Raw genomic sequence first — 11550 nt, forward strand, 5'->3', positions numbered from 1 at the left:
CCTCTCTATAATTGAATGTATTAATTAATGAGTTTCATTCACGCTTATAAGTAGAGAGGGATAGTTTCATGGGCCATTAAAATAATTGTTCACTTTCCATCAAAGTGAATATTTATAAAGCTGTCACTTGACTCATTTCTCAATGGGCCAATAGAATTTTAACAATATTAATCACTTTAAATTAAGTGGAAATTGCACAAGAATATACTTTAAATATTCAACCTTCTAAAATCAGATTGAAAATTTGATATTTCAAAAATCAATGTATTATATTTAAATATTAAATATTATAATACAAATTTTATTACAAACCCTAAATAATTATTCCCTCTCCATCTTTTCCCCTCTCTCTCTTCTCACCCATCTCCCTCCCCACTCTTAGTCGCCACCTCTCAGTAGCCTTGCCTGACGGCACATCACCGGCAACAAATAGCTGTGACAATGGCGGTTGGAAGTGTTGGCGATGGTGTTGTGGTGATGGTCCTCTCTTCCCACCCGTCTCCCTCTCCACTCTCAATCGCCTCTTCTCTACTCTCAGTAGCCTTTCGACGACACTTCACCGACGAGAAAACAGTTGCAATCACTCTCTGTAAGGCTGGGACGACACACGGCTATGACGAATGGGGCTGCCGTGACAAGATTTTTGGGGGTGATTGGGCTGCTGACAATACACGGCTGCTTATGGTTTAGGTGTGTTCTCTGTTGGTGATTATTGGTTGATGATGGCTGAGGCGATGGTGGTGGTGGTTTTGGATCTATGGTTTACATTGATTTGGTTACTTCTGTGGTTCACTATCGATTATTTTAGTTTTGTGGCAGTGGTGGTGGTAGTGTATGGTGCAATGGTGGGGATGGTTGTGCGCAGTTCATATTTTTTTTCAAATTTTTTGCTGCGTTGACGTTGGTGCGGTAGAGGTAGCTGTGGCAGTGGCAGTGGTGCAGTTTTTTTACAGGTGGTTAATGGCGGTGAGACATTGGTTTTGGTTGTTGAAGTGGTGGTGGTAGTGGTGGCAACTTCCATATTTTGGAGGTAGCGGGGCGGTAACGATGATAATGATGGTGGTTGCAGTGGTCGTGAGTAGGATGAGATGGGGTTAAATGCTTGTGAACAATTATTTGGTTGATTGTAACTAATAATTGGTTAATTTGTAATACGTGACCTCAAAATTGTGACTGTGACTCATAATTGATTAAGTTGTGACTAGAAAATGAATTGTGACCAATTAATATAATAATTTGCGATGAATAAATGAGTTGTGATCAATAAAAATTTTGATTTTATGACCAATAAATTATTTGTAACCTGTAAAATTTTTGATTTGTGACCAAAAATAAGTTGTGACTAAAAATTAATTCATGATTAATTAATTTTTTGATTTGTGATCGATGAACAAATTGTGATTTACAAAATTTTTGAATTATGATCGTAAAATAATTTTTGATATAAAATTTTTAATTTGTGGCTAAAAATAATAAATGACTAATTAAATTGTTAATTTGTGGTCAAATTGTATAGATCTGTGATCTAAATATATTTAATTGGTAAATTAATTAATTAAATCATAAATAATTTTTAATAAAAATCTAACTTTTAAAGTTTAAAACTTTTTTTCTTAATTTTGAAATATATGATACTTAAACTCTCACTTATTAAATTTTCCTTCAAATTAATTCTTTAATAATATTACATGGGCCACATTTAATTGGACTAACAATCAATACAAAAAGGCTGGTGTAAGGGATGACGATAGCCATCGACTGTATTTTTTTGACTTTTTTATAAATAATATAAATATATAAATATGAAGGACAGAAAAAGAATACAATATTCCAACTTTTCCCTTTATCTCAGATCTATGCCATTTTCCAATAACACAGTAAAACATATATGTTTCTGCAGCTCAATTTCTAGGCTGATTATTATGAAGTTGATATGGTTTGATGCACTTCTTCTTCTTCTTCAGCTCCTCTTTAGCAAGGCAGCATCAGAGTTCAATATAGAGACTCTTCCGGGTTATTCGGGTACTCTTCCTGTCAAGCTCGAAACAGGGTGGGTTTCTTTCATTCTTTAACAACTTCCTTTTGACTTTTAATTCCAGAAACTGAGTAAATTTTTTTATAAATTTGGATGATTAGATATATTGATGTGGGAGAAACTGAAGAAGTGCAACTATTCTACTACTTCATCGAGTCCGAAAGCAATCCTAAAATGGACCCTATTCTGCTTTGGCTCAACGGTGGACCTGGTTGCTCTGCTCTCTCCGGCCTCTTTTATGAAATCGGTACTCTCTCTATATGTGTGTCATTATTTTCTTTCAGCAAATGGGACTTATACATACTCAGGGAATTACATCCTTCCTATGCATAAACGGGAGAGATATGTGTGTGCAGTATGCAAATGATGAGTAGCAACCAGCAAAATATGGAAAGTGATTCGCACCATTCAAATTGAACACACAAAAGATCTGCATGTGCTCTGTATCGTAGATAAGTAATATAACGATAAGTAGAGTATCGTCTCACGAAAATTATGTATTTAATCTAGTATCAATTAATGCTTACTCTAATTGAATTGTTGAGTTTGTATGGTGAATTTATACTAATTAATTAATTAAATTACTTCAATGAGCAACTTATGAAAGCTTTTTGTAAAATTATGTTAAGCACTTGCTACGACTTTGAATTTTCCTTATTAATCCAATTTAATGCAATTCAATATCATGACAATATGTAATCATTCTCTTCTTTTTCTTTTTTTTTCTTTTTTTGTTATTATCAATGTTCCTAGATTATTTAATAATTTATCTCGAGTAGAAAATCTATTCTTTCTTGTGACCCTTATAAATCTTTCTATGAAAGGCAAACATAAAAGTAAGTGCTCAAACTTTAGAACATCTATTGAAATCTACAAGGCACTCGATCATACTTCACAATATTTACTATAACATGCTATAGATCTTATTATTTCTCTTGAATCATCAATTCAATTATTAATCAGGTAATTCAAAGGCATTAAACCCTATAACAATTCCTAGGAATAACAAATATGAGGCGTCAAAATATTGATATTTTATTAAAATTTCATAACAATGGTTCATTTATATCTTAGCAACTAATAATCTAGCATAGCATTACTAAGTTGCATTAAATCATAATTAATTTGTAGAACATCATTCGGATTCTCGATATAGGAAGAAAAGGAGGAATCACGAAATTTTGAGTCTCTTCAATGGTTTTTTAATTAATGTCCAACTTTACATTCTTTTTCTTTGCCAAAAATCAATGTTGAATCTTCAAATGATTGAATTCTCATATATTGCCTCTTGAATTCTCCCAAAAGAACAATTAATTGGCCTCTCTTAGTTGCAAGATTATGCGTATGATATGATACGAGAGAAGTCCTTCCAATGTTTGATGGTGTTGTGTATTTATAATGGTCGAATCTATGTCGAAATCCAAGTTTTGAAATTGACTTCCAAAATGTGTTTTGACTCAAAATAGGAAACAGCTCCCATCTGTCAGAATTTGGGTCGTGCATTTCGTGCCCTATAGACTTTAGGAATGTTCAGTTTGGCCCTCATCTTTTGTCCTTTGTTTATTTTGAGTCTGTTCTTCTTGCAATTCCAATCCTTCATCTTCTATATTCACTCAATTGAATCCATGCAATCTTCAATCACCTTCTTTGGTCGAAATCAACTTTTGAAATTCTTTCTTTTTCACCCTTCTTTTTCCAATTTCTACTTCTTTTGCGCAAAACCTATCCAAACTTGAATATGTTTTGCAACAATCGATATTTAAACAAATTAAATAGCAATTAACTCAAAAAGATGCCTAAATATGATAACTAGATAGGTGTAAAAAAAAAAAAAGTGGGTCATGTTACATGTACATCAATGAAGAGTTGAAAAATAGTTTTTTCAATCCTCCGACTATGGAATTTCACATATATATTATGGACACCCTTATGGATACCATAATGTACATATAGAATTACACTATCACAAAATGACATAGACAACAAATTCAAAATATTAAAAAGGATGGATTTTTTTTTTCTATTTTTAATTGACTTTGTGCTGGAATGATTGCCCCAAATTTCTAACTCAAAATTTTTACAATAATTTACAAGTGAAGAGCAAACCAGTTCCTATATCTAGTGTGAGTTCGCTAATTTAGTGATTTTTAATGGTGATTTAAGTTTCAACTAGTTTTGTTTAGAATTAATTTCCATTCTAAGAGTATATTTCCAAGGAGCTGGCCATAGAATCCGACAAGGTAAACTTTACGGCACCAAAAAAATCATTGCCTTTTCCAAATTTTTACTCGGTCTCTCCAAACGAATAAAAAAAAATCAATTCTAAAAATTGTTAAATATAATCAGCAAGATTCACCGAATTGAAAGAATATTATGCCCATGTTTGTTGCCCATTTTCCACTCCCATTTTAGACAAAATAGAGCCGTTACTTGTCCATTCCACTGACATTACTGTCCTTATGTTACTGCACAAACAAATTTTTACACTCCAATTCCTTTACAATCCTCAACAATGAGCAAAAATTATGGGAGGTGGAGAAGTCAAAAAGGGTGGACTTTTGTATGAGATGGGGGCATTTCGGGAAAGTAAAATATTGCACTAGTCAATTTCAAATGGATGTCAGCATGTCGGACCCCATGTTGGTAGGAAGAATGCATTTTTTTGGGTAAAAATGGGAAACAAACGGGGCTATATTTTGATTACCCCATTAACCTATATCTGAAATATAACTTTCATGATGTTCATGTCAATTTTGTGTGCTTTTGTGTAGGTCCATTAGCTTTTGATGTTGCAGATTTTGATGGAAGCTTACCATCTATTCACCAAAATCCATATTCATGGACCAAGGTTAAAAACATATCTCACTCCATGATTAAAGTCATGTACGTATCTCATCTATAGCTCTCTAAATTTAGCACTACAGTAATTTAGCCTAATGATTTGCAGGTTGCCAATATTATAATTATTGATTGGCCCGTTGGCACTGGATTTTCCTATGCAAACACATCTAAAGGTTACTCTTCTTCAGACACTAAATCAGCAAAAGACAACTATACATTTCTTAGAAAGGTAAGTTGATATTGTTAATCATAAGTCATCTTTGTAAGTAGCTATTGAAGACATTAGAATTTTATGTTATTAGACTTCTCCGTTTCACCTATTAAAAAGTTGCTTATATACAACTCACACTTAAAAGTAATGTATGAGGTTAGAATTTTCGATGTATTTGTAAACCCATAGGCTAGGCCTCTCGCTAGCTGCAGGATTTAAAAATAGTCGCTATACCATCCACATGTGTTTTCGGGTTAGTGAGCTAACAAAATATTGAAAATGCAGTGGTTGTCGAATCACCCTATGTTTATGAAAAATCGTTTATATGTTGCGGGGGAATCTTATGGTGGCAAACTGGTTCCCATGGTTGCCTTGGAAATATTAAAAGGTAAGTATGTAAATAAGAAATATAAAACTTGGTTTTATTCGATTTTTTTCTTAATTAGCTATGCTTGATTAAGTTGTAAGTGTTGCTGGTAATGCAGGCAATGAAGCAGGCTTCCACCCACGAATATTTCTCCAAGTATTAATTCACTATTTATATGATAACTCTTTTTTATTATCAAATATTGTACCATATATCATGTTAATGAGAGAGTGCTTTCAAAATTGAAATAGGGATACATTATTGGGAATGGAATAACAGATCCAAACATTGATTTCAATGAACGAATTCCATATGCTCACCGAATGGCACTTATACCAGATGAATATTTTGAGGTAGTAATATTCCTGAATCGATTATTTTGATGATAAAATTAATCATACCTAAAACTTATCAGTGAGTCTACTCTTAATTTTTTTATAACTAAACATTTCCCTTATTCATGTAACTTGATACAATTTTAGTCAGCAAAAATTAGCTGTGATGGGAAATATTACAATCCTGATCCAAAAAATCTACAATGTCTTTATGCTCTTAGACTGATCCAAGAGGTAACATTTGCATCTTCTTGTATTTTACATTTTTGAAAGTTAGTATAGCATAAACACTCATGAGATGATCAAATATTGCAGAGTATAAAAAATGTAAACGGAAGACATATTCTGGAACCAAAATGTAAAATTATGGCACCAAAACCAGATGAATTGGGATGCGATCAAACACTTGCCGACGATGATTCCATTGACCACCTCCTCCTCCCATCCAAAATGGATGGATTGTGGTGCCGCGTAAATTTTGGCCTCTATTTATATATCTCATGGCATGTTCTCCTATAGTTAACAGGTTTCTCAAGACATAATTTCTTTCGTGCAGTCTGAAACTTATGCGACATCATATATTTGGGCAAATGATCCAACCGTCCAAGAAGCTCTTCATATTAAAAAGGTACTTCTGATACAAAATTGTTGAAAATCCATTGCGCTTTATAATGGTTAATCGTTGATTTTGATTGCCAGGGAACAATAACAGATTGGACGAGATGCAATCGTGGCTTATCCTATGAACATAATATCGAAAGTGTTGTTCAATATCATAAAATCCTCAGCAAGAAAGGATATGAAGCTTTGGTATATAGGTAGTCATATTCATTGTTTTTTTTTTTAAACAGAGTGTGACTTAATTTGTTCTGAGTTTATTCTAGTCTATCAAGTGAGATATAGTTGTTTCACAAGTCATGGCAAAAATATAAACTGAAAAACCTAACTCTACAAATTTGTAAATTTGATTTAATATTTTTCAATTGTTTGTGTTCTTTCTAGTGGTGATCATGACATGGGTGTGCCTTATATGGGTACTTTAAAATGGATTCATGGTCTCAATCTAACCATAGATGATGAGTGGAGACCTTGGAATGTTAACGGCCAAGTTGCGGGGTTGGTTTCTAATTATTTATCACTTTCATTTACACACATGTATATTGCATCTTATTAATTAATCTCAAAATTTCATTTACATTTTATTTTGTAGGTACACAAGGAAATATAAGAAGAATGACTTCTATCTCACATTCGTAACGGTGAAGGTAAGAAAATTTCAATATGCTCTTTCTCACAATGATTGACAGAAAAGGAAGTAAACATTTGTTATATATTGCAGGGTGCAGGTCATACGGCTCCTGAATATAACCCTGAACAGTGTCTTGCAATGCTCGACCGATGGCTCTCTTTATATCCTTTATAGGTTTAGGTTGATGACAAAGTTTTAAGGGTTCATCCATTACATCTTTTTAAAACGGTATTGTCATTATATAATCTGTAATTGTTTATTCAGTTAATAAAACCAATGTAATATGATAATCATATAGAAATCTTTTATAAATGATTGAATTTAAAAGAAAAGATAATTTTAACCTAATTTTGGTCATATTTAGCTTTACGGAGTCTTTTTCTTTCTTTGAAACAATATCAATATTTACATTTTAATCAAAGCCCCACAAACTACAGACCTAAACTGCACGATAAAATTAACTCAAAGAAACAAACTCCTTTATTATGTGCCATATGAAGCCAACTCGTGGGTCACTTTATTCGCATCTTAAGATTAAAGCGGCACGAACCACAATTAAGTTTACATAAAGAAGAAAAAGTATCCTTGGAATTGATTCCATTTTGTATATTATTTCGAATGCAATAATTTTTTTCTAGAATTTACTGCAGACTTTCATTCACCTTGTGTGTTCCAGCCCAAACACAATATGGCCTTCCAAGCAAAATGTTCGATCGGATTTGTTTTCAATTCAATTTAAGACTCATTTAAACCAACTCCGTTTTTACTAAATCGCAAGAAATTTCTTACCTTTATCCTTCATTTTGCAAATAATTGAAAGATTATGTTTCACATTTACTTTAAATTTAATTGACAGATTTATGTTTCAAATTTACTTTAATTGACAGATTATTAGCATTTTTTTTCAACCGATTTCAGTTTAATTACTTTTTGATTCTATATTTTATTGATGTTAGAATTTGCCATTTGAACTCTTTTGTCTATCATTTTACCTGGTTTTTATATTTATTGTGATTTAGGGGTAAAGATCTAACCTGAAGTTGGAGAAGTCGGAAAAAAAGAGCAAAAGAATGAGTGAAATTGTGGGAGGAACTGATTTTCCTTCTACGACTTCAATAACATCATTGGAATCAATAAAGACGTGATAATGCTGGTTTCGATGCCAGTCGAATTGCAGAAGTGAAAGCATGGCTCATTTCCCAATTTAATGGATGACTTTTATCTCACATTTGTAACGGTGAAGGTAAGAAAATTTCACTATGCTCTTTCTCATGGTGATTGAAAGAAAAAAGAAGTAAACATGTGTTATCTATTGCAGGGTGCAGGTCATGCGGCTCCAGAATATAACCCTGGACAATGTCTTGCAACGCTCAATTGATGGCTCTTTTTATAGCCTTTATAGATTCAGATTGATGGCTAAGTTTTTAGGGTTCATCCATCACACCTTTTTAGCACTGTGAAATCAAGAAGAAAAAAGTGAGAAAAAATTATATAATGAAAGCAAACTTCAAAATAAAGTAATAGCAATGCCATGTAATGTTACAATGCACGTACGTCATCAAATCAAAGATGCCTTGGCTTCTATTGATCTGGTTCTGTGGTATTGTTTTCCATGGTGGTGGACCCCGCCAAATGTTATTGGGTTGAAGCCTCGAAGTCATTCAGCCTCCTTAGCATTGATCACACACTTAGATGAAGTAACCTTGTAACGTGAACAGTCATAGCAGTACGAGTATTGCATGTGCTTCTTACGAAAAATCTCAATTTTCATTTGCTTTTCACGAGTGCATTTTCCGCAGCATTCTAAAAAGCGTAAAGCGTGACTCAGTGTGAAAGCCAATTTTCAAGCTTTACGAATCTAGCCAAGGCCTAGGAGTAAAAAAACATGTTTTTTTATTTATTTTTAATATTATTTAAAATTTTATTAAAAATTATTTAATAATTAAAATAATATATACCGAACATTTAAAATTATAACATACTATATTTATTTAATAATTCCTACAATTAGTAAATTATACAATTTTTAATTTTTCAAAGTGCAAAAATTAGACTTTTTTTTTATAGTTTCAACTTTCAACAGATAAGTCTTACTTGAAATTTTCTAACAAATTTTTATTTTTGACACTTGTTCAAATAAAGTTTTTTAAAAACTTGAAAAAAATCTCAAATGAAAGGCTTTTAAAAAAATAATAATAAAAGAATTAATAAAGCGCCACTACGCACTCATTGTCAAGGTGTAGCATTTCGCTCGGGCTTGGTGAATAAGCGTTGCTTGGCAAGCTTTTTAGAACACTAATGTTTAGTATAGTAATTTGTTCCTTTACTTTATTTTTCTTTTAACCCTTTTTGAAGAGAATAACGTGATGGAAAGAAATTGATTCAAAAAGTAGATAATATTGTTTTATTTATCAAAAAAATCGATTTTCCCTTAGCTAAAGATATGACCTTTTAGAAGTATACGAAGTTAAGAAAATGGAGCAGAAAATTGTTAAAATTTTTTGAATAGCTCGCCAACAAATTGAACGTGAAAGGAAGAACATTTCGTTGCTATAGTAATGTTCTTGTTTGGTAAGCATTCCATTACATTTGGAGTTGTACGTTGAGTTTTACTCAACACCATAAACTTGTTTCATTAAACTCCATCAACTTAATCATCATTCTTCTATCCAGTAGATTTGACACACTTCATATGGTGACGAAGAAAATGAGTGGAAAATTCATGAAATGGGAAATATGTTGATGGTATTGCATTTTCCCAACCTCATCCCTAATGAATAATAAGCATTTGACTATACTCCATACATTAGCAGTTAAAAGATATGCACGTTGAACATTTTCATAGATCTTAACATTTATTTTCCTTGGTAATCTTGTTTTTCATTTCTTTTATTTTAATTATGTGAACATTATGTCCTTTAACAATCCAAGACTGACAACCATAGTGTAACTGTTATCGTAACCAATCTGTAGAACTTGCCATTTCACTTGGTAGAAGTCTTCTGATTATATATATAAAATCCCTCCCAGCATTTTTTCATACCCCCCAACTAAATCTAATACGGTGAATTGCCCTTATTGGTATATAATTTATGTATTTAGTTATAGTTCTTTTTGACTTAAATTGTTACATTACAAAATTCTGCTTTATTTAACAAAGACACCAAATTATTGGTTGTGCTATATGTACATAATAGATTTACATAATAGTTTGCATACTCTTGATGTGCTGAGATGTGATTATATCAAAATTTCTTCAATCAAATAAAATTTGAAAAAAAACATTCAATCTCTTTTCACCTCCTCATTTGTACATAAAGCATTATGTAACTGCTTGCGTACAAGTAATATTATTTTTTAAGGAAGGGGAAATGAATATGTAGAGTGCCATTTTTTCTGTAACAAATAATGTGGAGAATATAGAAGCAACAAAAAACACTTTGAACTTGTTATGACCGATTTCTTTAGCCTCTCCTTTCATTTACAGGTTGCCAATATTATTTTCATTTAAATAAAGTTCATTTAAATCAGAAAATTAAGAACCTACGTAAAGATTTCAAACGATGGAATTTGGGAGCGAAATTGGAGGAGAGACGAGAGTAATGGATTTGATTCGCTTTGATTCTGAGGCTCACCCACAAATAATAAATTAATTCAATTTCGAAAAAAAAATCAAAATTTTTTGTGGTGTCACTTGACTCCTCACGACCCAAATGGATTCGCCTATTATGCTTGACATCAATGATGCTGAATGACATTGCTTTCATTAGAGCATCTGTAAAGCCCATTGACTACACATTATGTCCTTCATAACCACAAATTCTTGAAAATAAACGCATATTTTCATCCTCCAAAGAGTAGTCGATGCGTAGATTTGAAAAAGCATATGACCAACTTCTCTCATATCGAAAAGAACGACCTCGAAATATTTATCTTCTGAGTCGTATAAGTTAAAATCACAGTCTGTCGAAACATTAATAACAGCATATGTAGCAAAGCTAAATAAGTAAACTAGCAATACAATTAAGAGGTTGTCTTGTTATGCTTTTTCTTTAAAAAATCGATTCTTGCAAGAAATATGTGGGACCCCTTTGCAATTAAGCAGATGTTGTACAAAAATATTAATTATGACAAAGATAAAGCAGCCACCCCCATCAAATGTTGCTTGTTTTGTACAAAGACCGTTTCGCCCCTGTTCAAAGATCAAGTTGAAAAAAAAATATTTGTACCATACACTCACAATGCGTCACTATGTAATGGGATCGAGACTCGAGTTGCACCAAATTTGACTTGAGGTTAGGTGATTTATTGGCTGGGGTTAAAATGTCTTTAAGCAAGCCAGGGGAAGGGTGCCGGCTTTCCACGATCTCTTGTTTTGGCCTGAATTTTTAATTCAAAATCCCTGTTTCAAACTGTTGTCATTGCTAATAAAAACAAGATAAATTCTAAATCTAGTTCAAAACCAAATAATCAATACATACTTTAGAAAATATGTATTTTTAAATCAATAGT

At 32.3% G+C, this 11550-nt stretch overlaps 1 protein-coding gene and 1 long non-coding RNA gene across 2 annotated transcripts; both read left to right on the plus strand.

The window, feature by feature from the left end:
• Nucleotides 1-1829: 1829 nt before the first annotated feature.
• On the plus strand, nucleotides 1830-7395 carry LOC111368864 (serine carboxypeptidase-like 7). Its single transcript, XM_022990345.1, has 14 exons — nucleotides 1830-2050; nucleotides 2137-2282; nucleotides 4807-4883; nucleotides 4983-5105; nucleotides 5373-5475; nucleotides 5573-5610; nucleotides 5706-5807; nucleotides 5937-6023; nucleotides 6105-6260; nucleotides 6346-6417; nucleotides 6489-6607; nucleotides 6792-6905; nucleotides 7000-7054; nucleotides 7129-7395. The coding sequence occupies exons 1-14, from the start codon at nucleotides 1857-1859 to the stop codon at nucleotides 7210-7212; spliced, it is 1470 nt and encodes a 489-aa protein (XP_022846113.1). The 5' UTR covers nucleotides 1830-1856; the 3' UTR covers nucleotides 7213-7395.
• A 524-nt stretch (nucleotides 7396-7919) lies between these two features.
• Nucleotides 7920-8624, plus strand: LOC111368867. The gene is made up of 2 exons (XR_002698059.1): nucleotides 7920-8281; nucleotides 8357-8624. It is a non-coding gene; the product is annotated as an uncharacterized LOC111368867 (long non-coding RNA).
• The last annotated feature ends 2926 nt before the right edge of the window (nucleotides 8625-11550 follow it).

The sequence above is a fragment of the Olea europaea genome, chromosome 19 (genome assembly GCF_002742605.1).
Source record: "Olea europaea var. sylvestris chromosome 19, O_europaea_v1, whole genome shotgun sequence".
NCBI lineage: Eukaryota > Viridiplantae > Streptophyta > Magnoliopsida > Lamiales > Oleaceae > Olea > Olea europaea.